This window comes from Mobula hypostoma, chromosome 14, assembly GCF_963921235.1.
Source record: "Mobula hypostoma chromosome 14, sMobHyp1.1, whole genome shotgun sequence".
Taxonomy (NCBI): Eukaryota; Metazoa; Chordata; class Chondrichthyes; order Myliobatiformes; family Myliobatidae; genus Mobula; species Mobula hypostoma.
The window spans coordinates 40,724,419-40,746,310 of NC_086110.1; the positions used below are offsets into that span (position 1 = coordinate 40,724,419).

General features: G+C 40.5%; 1 protein-coding gene across 3 annotated transcripts in view; it reads right to left on the reverse strand.

The window, feature by feature from the left end:
- ankrd27 (ankyrin repeat domain 27 (VPS9 domain)) overlaps positions 1-21,892 on the reverse strand; it is a 109,417-nt gene that overhangs the window by 35,775 nt on the left and 51,750 nt on the right. For 2 of the 3 annotated variants that reach the window (XM_063066974.1, XM_063066977.1), the window contains exons 14-21: positions 19,945-20,072; positions 18,427-18,509; positions 18,094-18,209; positions 17,433-17,525; positions 10,278-10,475; positions 4,624-4,683; positions 4,392-4,511; positions 2,622-2,666 (exon numbers count right to left, since the gene is read on the reverse strand). In XM_063066974.1, coding sequence (XP_062923044.1) covers positions 2,622-2,666; positions 4,392-4,511; positions 4,624-4,683; positions 10,278-10,475; positions 17,433-17,525; positions 18,094-18,209; positions 18,427-18,509; positions 19,945-20,072 — 843 coding nt within the window. The remainder of the gene's footprint in view (positions 1-2,621; positions 2,667-4,391; positions 4,512-4,623; positions 4,684-10,277; positions 10,476-17,432; positions 17,526-18,093; positions 18,210-18,426; positions 18,510-19,944; positions 20,073-21,892) is intronic. The other variant, XM_063066976.1, reaches the window with a different exon arrangement.

A 21,892-nucleotide genomic window follows, 5' to 3' on the forward strand; every position in this document is an offset into this window, starting at 1 on the left:
AGAAGCTTGACAAGGTGGTTGATAATGTGCCACCCTATTCAGAGGGGATTCAGATGGCCTGATTGGGTTATGCTGTGGCTGGGAGAACCAAGTGAAGAGGAGCCTGCTGGCAACAGGTGGTCACCAAGGAAGCAGTAAGAAACTCAAAGGCCAGCACTCATAGTCTTGCAGAATAGAGATAGGGATGGCAGTTGGTAATGAAACATCAGGAACATGAGGAATTGCTTGGGAGGAGGAAGGTCATTCTAGGAATGTGTCTATAGTGATGGATATTCAGAGAGGACTAGATTTGGAGGTGAGGAGATGCTGATTAAAAAGATCATTTTGTTTCAGATGATCCTGTAACAACATGGTCTAATTCTCCTGCAATGCTCCAAAAGGAACGTTGCAATGAAAATTATACCATGCTGTGCAACTTAACCAACACAACACTGCCAATGCATCTAGGTTTAATCAAGATTTGACAGGCTACAAATGGACAAAATAATGGAAAAAAAGGATTATTTTTAAGGAATTGTGTCACTACTCTCAGGTAAGAGATGCAGTTCACTAACAGAATACTTGGGGGAATTATTGCTGGAACTTGCATTTATTTACATCCTTTCACAATCTCAGGGTACTCCAAAATGTTTAACAGGTGAAGAAACACATTGTAAGAATACTCTTACAGCATTTTTCACATTGCAATATCCCTCAAAGAAAAAATGTAATATTGACTTTATAACCCATTTTAATATGTTGGTTAAGGGACAAGTATTACCAAGACACCAAGAATAACTCCCCTGTTGTTTTCTAGAATTGTGTCTTGGGATCTGTTGTCAAGTTCAAGTTTATTTGTCATTCAACCATACATGGATACCCATGAATACAGCCAAACAAAACAGCTTTACTCCAGGGTCAAAGTACAAAACACAGTACCAACAGTCACACACAGCACAAGGCACATGTAAGATAGCAAGCACACAGAGTCGCAACAAAAACTCTGAGTCCATGAATGTTGCAGTTGTCTGCAGTTGAACAGAATACAGCTTGTCTTCTACCAAGCAAACACTAGGGGGAGGGCAGCGCCAACTCCAGCTTGGACTCCGTGCCTCACTGCCCCCGGTGGAGTGTACCAACTCCGACGCTTCCCTCCTGGGAGGCTGTGAACAGGTGACACTGCGGCTTGAGGTCTAGTCCTTGCCACGACTGAGACCACGCAGCTTCCCTGCCGGTTCGCCCCTGCCCTTCCACCAGTAAATCAGAGAATTGGACTTGCAGCATTCCACATTACCAATATCCAACAGGATCTTGCAATTGCAAGAAAAGCAGCCAAGACAATCACTTGCTGTTACAGGCTGCACACCGCCTTCGCGTACCGACTCCTCTGACACAGGCAGCAACATGATCTGCACCATGTCAAGGTCCTTTGGTTTTTCCCGCCAATGAACAACTCCCTGACAGGGTGGACCTGCAGTACTTAAGTTTTTAAAGTGCAGCCGAGCCTTGTAATAGTAACAAATATGTTTTTTAAAAAAACTAACACCTTTGGTTGACCCTGTAGAACCTACCGCAATCAAATGCACCACCATCTTACCGGAAACCTTGGCTTTGAAGGAAGATAGAACTTAATGTTTTAAAAAGAATGGCCTGACTTTGTTCTTACATTTTCTGGAGTGAGATACGTAACTTCAATCTTCTGGTTCAAAGGCAAGCACATTACCACTGAATCAAAGCTGACACCAAATTAATTCCCTGACTGGGAAGTGAAAATGATCTGTGCATAGTGGTGGACAGCACTGTGGTGTAACTAGCTCACAGCTTCGCAGAACTCAAGCACGATCTGTGCAGTTTTCATGTCCTCACTGCAACCACCGGTTTTCCTCTAGAAGCACCGGCCTCCGCCTCATATCCAAAAACACGGTGGAAGACTAACTGGCTGCGGTAAAGCACACGCTGTTGCAGGTTAATGGATAAAAGAATGAAAGGGGAAGTGATGGGAGGGTGTGAGAAGCAGAACCAGTGCAGGGGGTAAAAGAAATAAGGAGGGAAGGAATGGGTCTAATCTCCCCTGGGTGCAAGAAAGCACCTGATGGGCCAAGTGGCCTCCTTTAGTGTTGCTAAAAATATACTAAATCCTAAACACCTGTTAACCACGTGGCTTCAAACAGTATTTTTCAGCAATCTTTATTTATGATACTCCTCCACTTCCACTCAAAACATTATTAGACCTGATTTTTTTTTGCTGAAACCAAATATTAGTCCTAGAAAACGTATAATGTGCACAACTTGACTTTTGCTATCAACTTATCTTTGAAATTTCCCCAAGGTTGGAGAAATTCACTTCAATGCACTCCGATGTAGGGAAAGTCAATAAATGATCAAAAAAGGGAGTTCTTCACTACTAGTGATTAAACATATCACATTAACACAGACAAAATACTACAGAAACTCAGCAGGTCAGGCAGCATCTTTGGAGGGTGATAAACAGTTGATATTTTGGGCCGAGACCCTTCATCTAATCAGTTTTTAAAGCACTAGTGTGGATTTACATATTAACACAAAGAAAACCAGAGAAAATCCCAAATTACCCTCCAAATAATATACAAATCCAGCTTCAAGACTAACAAAATTGTACTTACCATTTCTACATCTCCATCCGCCACAGCTCGCAATAACTTTTCCACCTATAAAACAAATAAAAACAATATACTAAGCTCCTTCTCCTAAGATAAGAACTGAAAATTAGTGATCTGGTTTAGAACAATTCCTTCCAGTTTATCTGGTCAGCAAGATATAAAGTGCAAAGTTCAAAGTAAATTTATTATCATTGTACACATATGTCCTGTGATTTGTTTTCTTGCGGGCATACTCAATAAATCCAATAACTATAACGGAATCAGTGAAAGACTACACCCAACAGGGCGGACAAGAAGAAAAATAATAATAATAATAATAATAATAAATAAATAAGCAATAAATAACAAGAACGTGCAATGAAGAGTCCTTGAAAGTGAGTCCATTGGTTGTGGGAACAGTTCAGTGATGGGCAAGTCAAAATAAGCTAATGATTTGTTCAGTCTTTAAAAAAAAAATCACAGTTCTAAATAGGCACAGAAGATTGCTTTAGTTTGGAATACAGCTTTAAGTTGTTTAAATGCATCAGGTTAATCGTACTTGAGGATTTGAAGGCATTCTGTAATAACTCGAAGTTAGTTCATCTTTTGTGTTGCTAATTATATTTTTCTGCATTATTTTAACCGGAAAAGTGAAGATAATTAATCACAGTTTAAATAAATCAATTTAATTTTGCATTGTTATTCAGGCTGACAAATACAATGTAGTTAAAGGATATTGCATTGTTACATATCTTTTACTTTCTCCAGAAGTTTCAATTGCTTTTTCAAATTGTCAAGTTTAGCCTTCCAACATTGCTATCACAGTATAAAAATCTACACCTCACAGAAATAGGTGTTCCATGAGTTTCTAAACAATAAGACTTTAATTTTACATCTGTACCAATCTGAATTTACAGATTACTTGTAGTTCATGTTCTTCATTGCAACACTATTAAAGTTTGCCAATTGCACTCAAAGTAAAAATGAACTTCCCTGCCATCCACTATTAATGGGATACAATTTTATTTTGGCATTCATATTGATTGTGGGTAGATATTCATTAGCTCTCTTAGGTCATAAGTTACAAAATCAAAATCTAATTTCATTGCAACAATAATATGAAATGACATTCTTACTTGGGGAAATGATCTGTTCAAATGATTTAACGTCCATTAAAATTCCTTTTTTCCTCCTCCTTATATGTATATATAATTATACATTTCACAGGAATATAAATTATATGATTATTCATAATTTTGCTTCACTCTCACAATGTGGAAATTACTGCAAAGGCTTGAATTTACTGTCTCTCTATTAATACCCTTGAAGTCAGCTACTTTCAAAGGAATGTTATACTTCACTCCACCAGAGTTTTATTTCAGACTGTTTATTCAATTAAATTTCAAGTTATCAGCTGCTGTTGATTGCAAACTATATTTTCAACCCTTACTCTCGCCCTTATTGCTTGCTAATCCAATAACTTTACAATAATTCTGGTCTACAGAAGAACATGATAACAATTTCTAAGAAATACTGACACAGATGATTCATGGACAGTGTTTCAGAAGCAGAATTATGCTCCATTCACCTTCACACCTCTGAATCTTATTCCAAATGGTTATAACATACCTGACCAAGAAACACACTGGTAGATAATAAGATTAATTTGGTTTAGTCCACTAGATTAGGCTTAAAGTCTTTAAAAGATTATGCATGTTGCTTAATGGATTTTTTGACTTGAAGGCTAGAGACTTAAAATTGTCAGTCATCATATGAAAGAAAAACTGCTTTCACCTCTTTGTACTTCCCTTTCTCTTCCTCTTGCTTCATTTCAACTGATATGGATGATGCAGTGGAGATAGTTGATTTCTGACTACCAACATCAGTGAAAGACTGAGGGGATCTGTTAATAGACTAAATTTCCATTTTTATAAGTTACTTTGGATTCGTACAATTTTCAGATGTTACTAATTGAAACTTTAAATTTAAACTAAATTTTAATTTTATTAAAATTAAAGGGATTTACCTCTTGATAGCTCTGTTGCCTGTCAGTATTAATGAAGGTAATTTCCAGCAAATCTAATATCTATTAAGGTAGATAACAACAAATTTAATAAAAACACATCTATTAGCAAAACAGTGCAGTTAGAATGGATATTAATGTAAAAAAAAAATCAATATCTTGCTGGAGGAACTCAGCAGGCCAGCAGCATCTATGGAAAAAAGCACAGTTGTCTTTTTAGGCCGAGACCCTTTGGCAAACTCTTTTCCATAGATGCTACCTGGCCTGCTGAGTTCCTCCAGCGTTATGTACGTGTTGCTTGGATTTCCAGCATCTGCAGATTGCCTCTTGTTTGTGGTCTTGTACTTGAAGCATTTTACTGCACAAGAAAGGCCAAAACTAAACATGAACCAACTGGACAATATTATACAATGTTCCTTCTAGCCACATGCTTCAATTTCTTTTGTTTTACTTTTTTTACATTTTTAATCTTTGAACATATCACTATTTTTAAAAACATGTTTCGAATCTTAGCAAGGCTGTGCACATCCTATGGCGGTTTAATTTTCTTGCTAATCAACTGCCTTATAACTATAGTCTCTTCCAGCAAGGAAGGAACACTGGCAAATAATCCTAATTTTAACTATTGTGGGGATATGCCAAGTCTTCTGATTATAATCTCACAGAAAGCAATCCCAAAGAACAAAACAATCAAATACCACAAATTAATATTTTCCTGTTAGTACTTCATATTCAGGGTTTTACTTTGAAATTCTGATTAATGTCTAATAGTTTTCTCTAGGACTTTGAGATTAGAGTTTTGGATGCATGAATACACAACTCTCAAATGAAATACTACTTAATGATAAATATAGAAACATAGAAAATAGGTGCAGGAGTAGGCCATTCGGCCCTTCGAGCCTGCACCGCCATTTATTATGATCATGGCTGATCATCCAACTCAGAACCCCGCCCCAGCCTTCCCTCCATACCCCCTGACCCCTGTAGCCACAAGGGCCATATCTAACTCCCTCTTAAACATAGCCAATGAACTGGCCTCAACTGTTTGCTGTGGCAGAGAATTCCACAGATTCACCACTCTCTGTGTGAAGAAGTTTTTCCTAATCTCGGTCCTAAAAGGCTTCCCCTCTATCCTCAAACTGTGACCCCTCGTTCTGGACTTCCCCAACATCGGGAACAATCTTCCTGCATCTAGCCTGTCCAATCCCTTTAGGATCTTATACGTTTCAATCAGATCCCCCCTCAATCTTCTAAGTTCCAACGAGTACAAGCCCAGTTCATCCAGTCTTTCTTCATATGAAAGTCCTGCCATCCCAGGAATCAATCTGGTGAACCTTCTTTGTACTCCCTTTATGGCAAAGATGTCTTTCCTCAGATTAGGGGACCAAAACTGCACACAATACTCCAGGTGTGGTCTCACCAAGGCCTTGTACAACTGCAGTAGTACCTCCCTGCTCCTGTACTCGAATCCTCTCGCTATAAATGCCAGCATACCATTCGCCTTTTTCACCGCCTGCTGTACCTGCATGCCCACTTTCAATGACTGGTGTATAATGACACCCAGGTCTCGTTGCACCTCCCCTTTTCCTAATCGGCCACCATTCAGATAATAATCTGTTTTCCTATTTTTGCCACCTGTTACGAGAATACACATAAAATTAAGATGTTTGCTGGCCTGGGCTAGCATCAGTGGCATCAGCAGTTGGTCTGCCACCTGCCCTCAGGGGAAGGAGAGATAAGGAACAATGGAGCAGCGTCTGGAGATGTGTAATGAAGGGATGTGGGAGGGAGAGCTGTCTGGAGCGGCTCCCCCCTTTGAACCCTGAACTGTTTGAAGTGATGGACAGGCGATACCCCAGCAGGGGGATAAAAAGGGACAGGTTCGCTAAGACAGACACACACGCCACCCGAGGTAACGAGACCCTGGAAGCGGTGCGCCTCTCACGAGTGGTGAGAAGTACCGGACAACGCACAGGGTGGAAAGGTACGATCAGCGGGAACCCGGTGTGTGTCCGCCCTTGCCTGGGTGCCGGGTTCACTGCAGAGGATCGACCACATCTGGAGGAGGGGTCACAGTCAGTGACCTCAGGTGACATCACCAAGGACCCGCCCAAATGCTGTTTGTGAGCCATCTCGCTGGTCTGTGAGTGAAGCTGTGCTGAATGATGAGTTGTTCCTATTCTATGTCTCTCTTCCCCACCTTGTCCATCGCCATGACAACGATTACTGCGAACTGAACTACAAACTGGACTGAACTTTGAGTCATTTTGAAATTGGTCATTTACCCCTAGACAACGATAGAGCTTGATTGATGCTGTTATCTTAATTCTGTGCACATGTGTGTTTATCATCACTGAACTGTTGCATTTATTATCCTTTCAATTACTGTGTTGCTTGTTTCTTTAATAAAACTTTCTTAGTTCTAGTACTCCAGACTCCAACTGAGTGATCCATTTCTGCTGGTTTGGCAACCCAGTTACGGGGTACGTAACACACCAAAGTGGATAACTTCACATTTATCCACATTAAATTGCATCTGCCATGAGTTTGCCCACTCACCCAACCTATCCAAGTCACCCTGCATCCTCTTAGCATCCTCCTCACTGCTAACACTGCCACCCAGCTTCGTGTCATCCGCAAACTTGGAGATGCTGCATTTAATTCCCTCATCTAAGTCATTAATATATATTGTAAACAACTGGGGTCCCAGCACTAAGCCTTGCGGTACCCCACTAGTCACTGCCTGCCATTCTGAAAAGATCCAATTAATTCCCACTTTTTGCTTCCTGTCTGCCAACCAATTCTCTATCCACATCAATACCTTACCCCCAATACCGTGTGCTTTAAGTTTGCACACTAATCTCCTGTGTGGGACCTTGTCAAAAGCCTTTTGAAAATCCAAATATACCACATCCACTGGTTCTCCCCTATCCACTCTACTAGTTACATCCTCAAAAAATTCTATGAGATTCGTCAGACATGATTTTCCTTTCACAAATCCATGCTGACTTTGTCCGATCATTTCTCCGCTTTCCAAATGTGCTGTTATCACATCCTTGATAACTGACTCCAGCAGTTTCCCCACCACCGACGTTAGGCTAACCGGTCTATAATTCCCCGTTTCTCTCTCCCTCCTTTTTTAAAAAGTGGGGTTACATTAGCCACCCTCCAATCCTCAGGAACTAGTCCAGAATCTAACGAGTTTTGAAAAATTATCACTAATGCATCCACTATTTCTTGGGCTACTTCCTTAAGCACTCTAGGATGCAGACCATCTGGCCCTGGGGATTTATCTGCCTTCAATCCCTTCAATTTACCTAACACCACTTCCCTACTAACATGTATTTCACTCAGTTCCTCCATCTCACTGGACCCTCTGTCCCTTACTATTTCTGGAAGATTATTTATGTCCTCCTTAGTGAAGACAGAACCAAAGTAATTATTCAATTGGTCTGCCATGTCCTTGCTCCCCATAATCAATTCACCTGTTTCTGTCTGCAGGGGACCTACATTTGTCTTTATCAGTCTTTTCCTTTTTACATATCTATAAAAGCTTTTACAGTCCGTTTTTATGTTCTCTGCCAGTTTTCTCTCATAATCTTTTTTCCCCTTTCCTAATTAAGCCCTTTGTCCTCCTCTGCTGAACTCTGAATTTCTCCCAGTCCTCAGGTGAGCCACTTTCTCTGGCTAATTTGTATGCTACTTCTTTGGAATTGATACTATCCCTAATTTCTCTTGTCAGCCACGGGTGCACTACCTTCCTTGATTTATTCTTTTGCCAAACTGGGATGAACAATTGTTGTAGTTCATCCATGCAACCTTTAAATGCTTGCCATTGCATATCCACCGTCAATCCTTTAAGTGTCATTTGCCAGTCTATCTTAGCTAATTCACGTCTCATACCTTCAAAGTTACCCCTCTTTAAGTTCAGAACCTTTGTTTCTGAATTAACTATGTCACTCTCCATATTAATGAAGAATTCCACCATATTATGGTCACTCTTACCCAAGGGACCTCTCATGACAAGATCGCTAATTAACCCTTTCTCATTGCTCAAAACCCAGTCCAGAATAGCCTGCTCTCTAGTTGGTTCCTCGACATGTTGGTTCAAAAAACCATCCTGTATACATTCCAAGAAATCCTCTTCCTCAGCACCTTTACCAATTTGGTTCACCCAGTCTACATGTAGATTGAAGTCACCCATTATAACTGCTGTTCCTTTATTGCACACACTTCTAATTTCCTGTTTAATACCATCTCCGACCTCACTACTACTGTTAGGTGGCCTGTACACAACTCCCACCAGCGTTTTCTGCCCCTTAGTGTTACGCAGCTCTACCCATATCGATTCCACATCTTCCCGGCTTATGTCCTTCCTTTCTATTGCGTTAATCTCTTCTTTAACCAGCAACGCCACCCCACCTCCCCTTCCTTCATGTCTATCCCTCCTGAATATTGAATATCCCTGAACGTTGAGCTCCCATCCCTGGTCACCCTGGAGCCATGTCTCTGTGATCCCAACTATATCATAATCATTAATAACAATCTGCACTTTCAATTCATCCACCTTATTACGAATGCTCCTTGCATTGACACATAAAGCCTTCAGGCGCTCTTTTACAACTCTCTTAGCCCTTGTACAATTATGTTGAAAAGTGGCCCTTTTTAATGCTTGCCCTGGATTTGTCGGCCTGCCACTTTTACTTTTCTCCTTTGTACTTTTTGCTTCTACGCTCACTTTACACCCCTCTGTCTCTCTGCACTGGTTCCCATCCCTCTGTTGTGAACTAACCTCCTCACGCCTAGCCTCTTTAATTTGATTCCCACCCCCCAACCATTCTAGTTTAAAGTCACCTCAGTAGCCCCCGCTAATCTCCCTGCCAGGATATTGGTCCCCCTAGGATTCAAGTGTAACCCGTCCTTTTTGTACAGGTCACGCCTGCGCCAAAAGAGGTCCCAATGATCCAAAAACTTGAATCCCTGCCCCCTGCTCCAATCCCTCAGCCACGCATTTATCCTCCACCTCATCGCATTCCTACTCTCACTGTCGCCTGGCACAGGCAGTAATCCCGAGATTACTACCTTTGCGGTCCTTTTTCTCAACTCCCTTCCTAGCTCCCTATATTCTCCTTTCAGGACCTCATCCCTTTTCCTACCTATGTCATTGGTACCTATATGTACCACGACCTCTGGCTCCTCACCCTCCCACTTCAGGATATCTTGGACACGATCATAAATGAAGTTGACTTCCTGTCAAAACTTTAATTTAATAAATTTTATTAAAGTCCAACGCATTCAAACTATTTCACCCTTTCCCTTCATCTTTGATGACAGATTTAATCAAATGAACAAGTTTCAATTAGTCTTTGTGCCCAAAATATATAAATGCTAACTGGAATGTTTTAACAATGAATCACTGTGTTTGTAGCACAATAAATGAATTTGGGGAAACAAAAAGTACAGACTTACTAAAATAACCACAATAATACCTCTCATAACATTGAGATATGCTCTGCAACACTGTAACTTAAATAACTCTCATTTATTGATCTATATTAATGACTTTTTCTCCTAAATAGTATTGCCAAATGATGTGATCTCTATAAAAGCATCTTCAGGATAAAACACTAAGTAGATCAATGTAAGTCTCTAGCTACCTTAGAATTGAGTGCACAATGCAGTGGGGTTTCTTTCATCTTGTTCTGAACATCAGTATTAGCTCCATTCTCCAGTAGAACCTGAATGATACCATCATAACCCCATCGAGCTGCAATGTGGAGAGGTGTATCACCCTTGTCATTTGTCATGTTTAAGTTGCAGGCATATAATTGGTAATATACCAGGGCTTTGACACACTGCAAATAATAAACATAAAACTGTTAAATTTCATTGAAAGGGTGACTTCCTATATTTAAATCTTTGCTTACAAGTTTTATCTGAATATTCATTCAAGTTACCATCAAAAAGGGAATTTTAAAGCTGAACATGCAGAACAAACAATATATACTTGTAAACTGTTTCAATAAAATTCACTTATATTCAACTTCCTTCATCACAAAATACTTGTGACAAAAATATTGATGAATTTTGATTACACTGCATTAAGTTTACAAAATAGTAATAGCAAATTTCAGAACCTGAACCTCTACACCTCCCTCTGCAACTGGATCCTCAACTTCCTAATCAGATGACCACAATCAGTGTGGGTTGGTAATAACAGCCCACCTCACTGGCGAACCCTCAGGGGTGTGTGCTTAGCCTACTGCTCTACTCTCTCTACACCCATGACTGTGTGGCTATGCACAGTTCAAGTGCTATCTGTAAATTTGCTGATGATACAACTATTGTTGTCAGAATCTCTGATGGTCACGAGAGGGTGTACAAGAGCAAGATACACCAGCAAGTTGAGTGCTGTTGCAGAAACAATCTCGCACTCAACCTCAGTAAGACCAAAGAACTGATTGTGGACTTCAGAAAGACTAAGATGAGGGAATACACACCAGTCCTCAGAGAGGAATCAAAAGTGGAAAGAGTAAGTAATTTCAAGTTCCGAGGTATCACTACCTCTGAGGACCTAACTTGTCTCAATACATCGATGCAGCTCTAAAGAATTCAGGACAGTGGCTACATTTCATTAGGAGATTTGGTATGTCACCAAAAATACTCGCAAATTTCTACAGAGAGACAGTGGGTGGCATTCTAATTGGCGGCATCACTGTCTGATTTGGGGTGGCAGGGGCATTGCTACTGTGCTACTGCACGGGATCAAAGTAAGCTTCAGAGAGTTGTAAGATTAGGCAGCTTCATCACGGGCACTGACTTCAAAAAGATGGCGTCTGTCATTAAGGACCCTCATCACCCAGGACATGCCTTCTTCTCACTGCTACCATCAAGGAGGTGGTACAGGAGCCTGACGCTCACACTCATCGATTCACAAACAGCTTCTTCCCCTCTGCCATCTGATTTCTGAATGCACATTGAGCCCAAAAATTTTCTAATTTTAGGTAATATCCTTTCGAGGAAGAGCAAGAAATATCCCCAGTCACATTTATTATCTATCAACATCTAAATTAGATGATCTAGTAAGTTACATCATTGTTAATTGTAAGAATAATACTGTATGCAAGTTGATTTGTGTTAGCAGATCTCCTTTGGCAAGACCACAGCACAAGTCAGGAAATTTCATATCGTCACAGAGCACTACAGCACAGAAGTAGGCCCTTCAGCCCATTCAGTCTGTGCCAAACTCTCTGCCGAGTCCCATCAACCTGCACCTGGGCCAAACCCTTCCATACTTCTCCCATCCATGTACTTACTCAAACCTCTCTCAATGCTCAAACCAAACCCACACCCACCACTTCTGCTGGCAGCCCATTCCACACTCTCATCATCCTGAGTGACGCTCCCCGTCATTTTCCCCTTGCATCCTTAACCCACGACCTTTAGTTCTAGTCTCACTCGACCTCAGTGAAAAACAGCCTACTTGCATTTACCCTATCTGTACCCCTCAATTTTATATACCTCTACTAAATCTCTTCATTGTCCTTCGTTTCAGGAAATAAAGACCCAAGCTATTCAACCTTTCCCTATAACTCAAGTCTCAATTCTCAGCAACATCCATGTAAATTTTATCTGCACTCTTTCAATCTTATGGATATCTTGCCCTGATCGGTACTGGGTTTTCTGATTTCTTTTGGGACAATCGTAGGGAGACATAAAATGGTCACCATCATTAATAAGAATCCCCACTTTTGTTTTCTAACACTATTATTAAGGGGGCGGAAAGAAACCTTACTTTGACACTACATGGTACTTTTAAATGCCACTTTAGTTATACTGCAATTAATTACCAGTCAAATTCAGAAGACAAACTACACCTTTTCCTCATGGTATTTTAAACTTGACAAACAAATCAAATTCTACAAAATTATATGTGGTTTCCTTCCCAGTCAGAAATCCATTTTTGTAATATCTGCTGATTAATTAAATTTAGTTAATTATAATTCTGGCACTGATACAAATCAATTATTCTGTACTTAATTAAGTTTTAGATCAAGACCTACAATGGGGGGAAAAAAGAAACAATTTACCACATGGATCAAACTTGATGTGTCAAATCTTTCATCAGAATTTGCTATGCTTAGTTGAAAATATGTGTGATATTTGGTGCCTACAGGAAGTCAAGAGCACAAGCCAGTGATGCTGGATTAATAATGTTCAGAAAAGGTAAAAATCTACAAAAGAGAACCAGTGAATCAGAGTTGAGGAAAAGCAGATTACTTCAATCTCGTATCAAATGTTTTGGACATACCCAGACATCCCACCTCTTCCGGAAGTTCCGGGAGTCTCCCGCATATTGATAGTGGCTCCCTGATGCCCGAAAATTATATACAATATCCTGCAAATTGATTGTTTTGAGAGGGAGAGGGAGAGCGAGCATCCTGATTGGTCTCTCTTCGTGCTAAGTAGACCTATCAGTTTTCTCTGTGGGCGGGCTTTACAGTTAACCTCAAAAATAATGACAGTGTTGCTCGCTGCACTGTTTGCAACAGTGACTTCTCTATTGCCCATGGTGGGTTAAAATGTAAAAGACATGTTGAGGTGAGTTTAACAGGTGTCATTTGTTCATTAACATAGCTAATGTTATTTAAATGAGCTGGCTAGCTGCTAAGGAGCTACTCTATTGATATCCTACGTGATAACGCCAAACTCTCTGCAGACTTGCTTAAAGTTGTAATAGAATAAACATGATAATATAATGCAAGTACATATTTTAATGTCACATTTGCTGCATATACCCAACTTGGTTTACAGATTAGACAAAATCACTAAAAAAGTATTACATACACCCTTGGAGGTTGACCGGGGGCGGGGTGGGATATGGGGTTGTGGGGGGCGGGGCTGCTACCTCCCTGAAATGAGTTTTTGCAGGGTGGGATGTCTGCATACCCAGCTTCTACTTTGTAATTAGTTCTCATAAATGCAGTGGATTCTGATTAATTGGGACTGCTGCATACTTGGGACAGCTCTTAAAAAACAAAAAATAAAATTGGGAGAATAGCTGGGATTGACTTCAATAATTTGAGACTCTATGCCACTTAATTGGGCAGGAGTCTGCTGCCAAACAGATTTCAGCTAGCATTAGTCACATGACTTGTGTGGTAATTAGGTACAACACGGTGCTTAGATCAATTAATTTTTTAAATCAGCATCAGTTGTTTGTGTTTGTATTCAAAAAGCAGCAATTTTTAAATCACTGATAGTTGGGGAGAAATAAGCCGTACAAATATTCAGAACTGTTTTGCTCACAGCGGTTTCAAGAATTCAAGCTTGGAGGTGCCAGAAATGGCAGGGAGTAAAAATAAAATGATTCACTACTTCAACAAGTTAGAAATTCTAATGAATTTTAAGGTAATGACAATCATCTTGAATGTTACAATGAAAATGAAGATTTGAAAGATACAATCATCAACAGCTTTGGAGGAAGCCAGTCTATCACCTGCATTCAGTGTACTGGTGATTTTGTTCGATTACAGTCAAAACAACAAGATGTGGATGAATTCCTCTGTTGATAAGTCTTAAGATCTAATTCACGGTTTATGGTACTGCAGTAGTATTGGTAGTGTTTAATTTGTTCTGTATTTCACATAAATACATGTTTTTTTACTCAGTTTGTCTTTTTTTTATACCTTTTTAAACTCATCATCATATGTGTGTCTCTTCAGAGATTGTCTGCCTGGTGTCAGTAGTCACATAACCAACACTTGTGATATGCACCAGCTGCTCATCAAATCTGCAGACAAAGGGGTGCTGTCACAGTGCGGTAGACTGACCTCTACCTTGCTGAGGCCAGGCTACAGCTTTCAGACACCTCCTCCTCCCTATCCCTTGAAGAGAACCCCACTCCTGACCATCAGAAAACTGTCTCTGACACCATCACTCACCTCATCAAATCTGGAGAACTCCCATCAATTGCTAACAAACTCATAGTCCCCTTACCCCACACTGCTCGCTTCTACCTCCTACCCAAGGTCCACAAACCTGACTGTGATGGGTAGGCCAATTGTCTCTGCCTGCTCTTGCTCCACCAAACTCGTGTCCTCATACCCCGACGCCATTCTATCCCCCTTGGATCAGTCCCTTCTCACCTACGTCCACAATACTCCTCATGCTCTCAGTCTCCTCAGTTACTTTTAATTCCCTGGCTTCGACTACTTCATTTTCACTATGGACGTCCAGTCCCTATACACTTCAATCCCCATCAAGAAAACATTATATCACTCCGCTTCTTTCTCAATAAAACAATCAACCAGTACCCATCCACCACCACCCTCCTCTGTCTGGCAGAACTGGTCCTCACCCTCAACATTTCCTTCAGCTCCTCCAACTTTCTCCAGACTCGAGAGGTAGCTATGGACACCTGCATAGGCCCCAGCGATGCCTGCATCTTTGTCGGCTACGTAGAACAGTCCATGTTCCAAAGCTTTCCTGGAAATGCTCCCCAACTCCTTCTGTGATACATTGACCACTGCATTGGGGCTACCTCATGCACCCATGCTGAGCTCATCAATTTCATCAACTTTGCCTTCAACTTCTACTCTGCCCTTAAATTCAGTTCTGACACCTCCTCCCCTTCCCTCAATCTCTCTGTCTCCAATCTGAAGAGAAACTGTCGACTGACCTACCGATGCCCACTACACCTCTTCCCACCCAGTCTGCTGTAAAATGCTATTCCCCTTCCTCAGTTCTTTCATCTCCACCACACCTGCTCCCAGGATATGACTTTCCTTTCTTCGAAGAACAGGGGTTCCCTTCCTCCGCTATTGTCGCTGCCCTCACCTGCGACTTCTCCACTTCCTGGATATCTGTGCTCACCCCATCTTCCCACCACCTTAACAGTGGGTAAAACCTTTTGTCCTCACCTCCCACCCTGTGAGCCTCCGCATCCAACATGTCATTCTCCACAACTCCTGCCACTTCCAAAAGGATCCTACCACCAAATCTTTACCCCCCACCCCATCACTCTCTACTTTCCATAGGAATCATATGCGATTCCCTTGTCCATTTGTCCCGCCCCACTAATTTCCATCCGGACATTTATCCCTTCAAGCGGTATAAGTGCTACACCTGCCCATTAACCTCCTCCCTCATCACTATTCAGGGCCCCCAAACTGTCTTTCAGGGTGAGGCAACATTTCACCCGCGAATCTATTGGGGTCATCTACTGTGTCCTTGTATTCCATCTGGGTAGCCTCCAACCTGATGGCATGAATATCGATTTCTCCTTCTGGTTAAAAAAAAAATGCCTCCCCCTCTTCTCCTACTTCCAACTCTGGCCTCCCACTTGCCTATCCGTCCCCCTTCCCTTTCTTCTACGGCTTTTTTCTTTTCGCTCTCTCTCTCTCCAATCAGATTCCTTCCTCTGCAGCCCTTTCTTTCCTATCCACCTGACTTCACCTATGACCTTCCAGCTATCCTCCTTCCCCTCCCCCTACTATTTTTTTCATTCTGGTGCCTTCCCCCTTCCTTTCCAGTCCTGAAGAAGGGTCTCAGCCTGAAACATTGACTGTTTGTTCATTTCCAGAGATGCTGCCTGACCAGTATTTTGTGCATGATGCCTTGGATTTCCAGCCTCTGCAGACTTTCTCATGTTTACCATTCATCACCTGCTTGCATGGCTTCAAGTGACCCTACCTGGGGGGCTAAACAAGGGCTACACTTTGCCCAAGGATGACCCACAGACTAGCAGAGGGAAGGAGTGCCTTACACTTCCTTGGGTAGAGATGTAGCTCCACCCTGCCACCCTCTTTTTAACTATTTCCATGAAACTTCTGCTAATTGGGCCAAAATGTACATGTCCCAACATGTCCCAATTAACCGGAATCCACTGCTATGCATTATGCTCAATGCAGAGTAGTCTTTCTGTCCCAGCACTTCAGAGTTGAGTTTATGTTAAACCATGCTAAAATCCTCAATAGTTGAGAATGATGCGGAGGTACGATTCTGACTGAGAAAGCATCATTGCCAATGAGCTTGGATGTTCTTCGTAACATTTAGGACAGAATGGAGACCAGACCAAAAAATTTAACAGAGTGAAGCAAAAGTGGACTACAAAGACAAATGCGACAGCGGACAGTGATGCGCAAGGCAGAGGTGGGGGAAAGTATGTGGAAAATTGTAATGACTGAAATTTGAAAAAGAAAGGATATACTGGCCAAGTTAAAAATTTGGAGACGTTTCCTTATCATTCTCATGTTTAAATCTCTTCATGATTTCAATTTTCCGAAAAATTGACACTGAAAATGTGTCCATTAACATTTCTTTTCCTTCTTTGAAAACTGCTATAAAACCCTGTCACCTTGTCAAAACTGCTGATAAATCAACTTTTAATTAATCATCTACTTTTGATCCCTAGCTGTGAAGTGCTTAGAAGTGCTTTTCTATGTTAAAGGTACTTTATAAATGCCAAGCTTTGTTGATGTTGTCACTGATATCTTTAAATATGAGTGTAAGGAGTGACCAATCAAATACCAGGAAATGAGGAGACCCACAAAATCAAATGCTTAACTTACAGGAGCTGGAGGTGGAAAGAGTGAAAGTGGAAGAGGAGGGGGAGGGGAGGAGGAGAGACGTATAGAAGGAAAGAAGTGAGTGGGGGAGGCTGAAAAAGAAACAGAGCTAAACAATGGAAAATTACAGAAGAGGAATAGGAAATGAAGTCAAATAACCAAATAAATTTTGTACATAGAAACTAGAAGAACAATTATGTACATCACCAACAAAATGAATAATTGACTTTTGTTAAAACTTACATCTTCATGACCATGCATGCAAGCCAAATGAAGTGCTGTATTTCCATTATTATCTTGTATCTCAGTGCTGGCCTTGTAATCCAGCAGTAGCAACTATATAGTAAAAGAAAAATAATTTAAAATGTTATGTATTAATTGATTGAAATAAAAATAATGCTGTTTTACTTTAAATTAGAACTGACGTTATATTGTTAAAGACTAAAAATGTTGGGAAAACCAATCAGGTGGCACAGAGTTAATATTTCAGTTCTGATAAAAGGATTATCAATCAATTAATCTGGTGCCTTTTCCAGATGCTGCTTAACCTACTGAATATTTCCAAAATTTTCAGGTTTTCCAGCATCTGGAGTGTTTAATTTTAAAAAGAAATGTTATATAAACCAAAATATTCTGGGGTGGATTTCTTACTGCAGTATGTGGATTGGAGACAGTGGGCAATATTATATCACTAGTTCTCCAAATTACAACTCTTGCATATATTTTCTTTGTTTACATCCAGTGCATTACACACTTTAATTAGAGTGTCTTCATGGTTAATTAATTTTCCTGTCAAAAACACAATAGAAATACGAGGTATTTTGCTTTACTACATTTACTTAAAGTGGAAACACTAACAATAGTTTTTAGGCATGTCTTGAAAATCTTAGTCAAATTTACTTACAGTGACATTTTGATACCCCTTCTGACAAGAAAGGTGAAGTGGGGTGGACCCATGATAGTCTGTAGCATTAACGACACCTCCTTTTGACACCAACACATCAATCATCATTGGTTGGCCTTGAGGATAAACTTATTATTAAAAGACCATTCCAAGCAAAACTATTGTACATCAATGCCAAGTTAACAATGTGCTATGTATGCAGCCCAATACATGATATTATGCTTAAATTTAATGTTTAATTTCAAATATTAAAAGCATTTCAAAATCTGTGGATTAAAAATATAGTAGAAGTCTCCTAAACACAGAAGTCTGATGACAGTAACAAGTGCTTACCACAGAAAGCAGCTACATGCAGTGGGGTGTAACCCCGGTCATCTCGGGAAGATGGAGTGACAATAGATGGATCATTCATCCTACTACAAAATAGAAAGTTTATCAGGCCAGCTTTCCCACCAAGTAATTATTTAAAACTGAAATACTTTATACTTCATTGTTGCCAAAGAATTGGTACTAGAACGTACAATCATCACAGCGATATTTGATTCTGCGCTTCCCACTCCCTGGATTACAAATATTAAGTATTAAAAATACTGAAAATAGTTAAAATTAGTAAATATTAAAAATTTAAATTATAAATCATAAATAGAAAATAGAAAAATGGGAAGTAAGGTAGTGCAAACAAAAGAAGTAAATTCATAAGCCCAATAAATATGTCACCAGTATGATATATCCAGTAAAGGAGATTCTCAATCAGAAATTCAGTATAGGCACATTCAATGTTAGTACTAAAAGTGATATTGCAAACAAGACAATGATAGATTCTGGATTCAGGAGTATAACATTTGCATTCAACCAGGACTTAAAACCCATGGTCCTTTCATGATCTCGTCCCCTTCTTTACAGTGTTACACTGCCATTTATTCACCTCTCTCGGTCCTAAATCAATTCTTCCATTTCCTAGTTTCCTGCTGTCTTCATAGACTTCAGTTAGTTCACAGCAATTATTTGTATTTTTCTTGTCATTGTCTGAAGCAACCATCATTACAGGTTTACAAGAAAGAACACCACTCTCCTCCTTCCACACTCATTCCCATTCCCTCTTTGATCCTCTCACACACCGCACACGGTGTTCTCTGGAAATTACACCAAAGGCTTTCAGTTGTGGTATATTTAAGCACTGGCAGGAAACTTGAGTCTCGGCAACAACCATCAGATTCAGTAGTTTCAATTAGCAGATTTAAATTGCATATATAAAGTAAGGCTTGTCACTGTTCTGCTTGATGTTATAAACACTCAATGAAATGGAAAAGAGTCACCAACTTGCAGTGCACCAGTGCCAAATGACTGGATTCACCCTTTGTAAATTGACACCTGTGCCTATTAAGCTTAGTTCTAGAAAATAAACCCCCTGCTACCACATGGGTCAATACAGCAGTCAAAGCTAAATGAATGCACTTGCTCTTTCCTCCACAGAATACAACCTTCATCACAACCGATAGGTCCATGATAGTCTTAACTTGACATATTACAGTTGCAATAGACATTGACTGTATCTGAACACCTAGAAATAGCAGTCTAGAGACCTCCCTTGACACCAGCCTCTATTACTCTTCCAGAATGCCCTACAGGAACACAAGAGTTGGTTACTTAGATCACGGTTCATCCGACAGTAACGTTAATTTTGAACTCCTGCCTACCCTTTCACACGTCTGCTAATAAACCATATATCTACCTCTACAATAAAAAATTCAAAGACTCTGCTTCTATGACCTTTGTGTAAAGTGACACACACACACACACACACACACACACACACACACACACACACACACACAGTTATTACCAACTTACCCTGACACGAGCTTTTCACAGCTATCGCAGAAGCAGAGGGGATGGCACATCTTTTGCACACTGTCTTCACTAGGTTCACCTTCACTCAACAGTGTTTCCACTTCTGCCTGACTACCAGTTGCAATGTGCTACCGGAAGTAAGTAGGAAATTAAATTATACATTTATAAAAAAGCAAGCAAAGATTCTTATATCATAGTACAACTATTTTGATCATTTTTAGATCATCATCTCTTTTGCCCATGCTCTCTTTCTTGCCTTCCAACTCTCTCATCTTTCTTACTTACACACACACACACGTACGTAATCAGAGCCAAGAGGGCACAGCAATTCAGATCAGTGCTGCTTTCTCCTGTACCTCAAGATGAATGCAAACTGTTGAGGCAAAAGGATAACATGGTGGCTGACTTACTGTCCAACTGCAAGGGGCCATCAGTACCCCCCCCCCGCTTCAGTTTTATCACAACGTGTGAAGTCATTTGACCAGCGGCACGCAATGACACCAGGAGTGAAGGGATTATCCACCTCTACTAAAAAAGCTCATCACCCAGAAGCAGTGCCCAACACCTGAAACTTCAGAAACTCCTTAATCATAACAGAAGTAACTTGATATACAGGATTATCTACTATTATAGTCAGTTATTTATGATCTAACTAACAGATTGACTTGACAATTCAGAAGTAGATGTAATGCAACTATTTATTTCAGCCAGTATAAGAAACAGAACCATGATCAGACAGAATATAAGATAGTAACTGAATTGTGATTGGTTTCCAATACTGCTAGGAGTCCTTAGGACCAGAAGGCCATTAAGATATAGGAGCAGAATTAGGCAGTTCAGCTCATTGAGTCCACTCCACAATTCCAACATGGCCAATTTATAACCCCTCTCAACCCGTTTTTCATGCCTTCTCCCCATAACCTTTGATGCAATAACCAATCAAGAACCTTTCACCTCCGCCTTAAATATAACCTGCATAGCCTTCTGTGCAATGAATTCTAAAGTTTCACCACCCTCTGGCTAAAGAAATTTTTCCTCATCTCTATTATTAATGGATGTCGCTCTATTCTGAGGCTATGACCTCTGGTCCTAGACTCCCCCAAACTTCCTCCCTACATCCACTCTCATCCAAGCTTTTCAATAGTCGATAGATTTCAATGAGATCCTGCTTCATTCTTCTAAACTCCAGCAAGTACAGACCCAAAGCCATCAAATGCTCCTCATATGTTAACCCTTTTATTCATGGGATTATTCTTGTGAACCTCCTCTGGATCTTCTCCAGTACCAGCAGAACCTTTGATAGAATTGGGGGTCCACATTTGCTCACAATACTCCAAGTGCAGTCTCACAAATGTCTTATAAGGGTTCAGCATTACATCCTTGCTTTTGTTCTCTCAAAATAAATGTTAACATTACATTTACCTTCCTTACGACCGACTCAACCTGCAGGTTAACCTTCAGGGAATCCGGCATGAGGACTCTGATTTTTGAATTTTCTGCCCATTTAGAAAATAGTCCATGCCTTTATTCTTTCTACCAAAGTGCATGGCTATGCACTCCCATACGCTATATTCCATCTGCCAGTCCTTTGCCCATTCTCCCAATGTGTCCAAGTCCTTCTACAGGCACCCTGCTTCCTCAACACTACCTGCCCCTTAATCCACCTCCATATCATCTGCAAACTTGGCCACGAAGCCATCAATTCCATCATCTAAATCATTGACATATAACGTAAAAAGAAGTGGTCTCAAGAGATCCCTGTGGAACACCACTAGTCTCTGGCAGCCAACCAAAACAGGCCCCTTTATTGCCACTCTTTGCCTCCTGCCAGTCAGCCAATCTTCTCTCCATGCTCTTATATCTTTCCTATAATATCGTGGGCTTTTATACTGTTTAGTAGCCTCATGTGCAGCACCTGTCAAAGGCCATCTGAAAATCAAAGTGATTG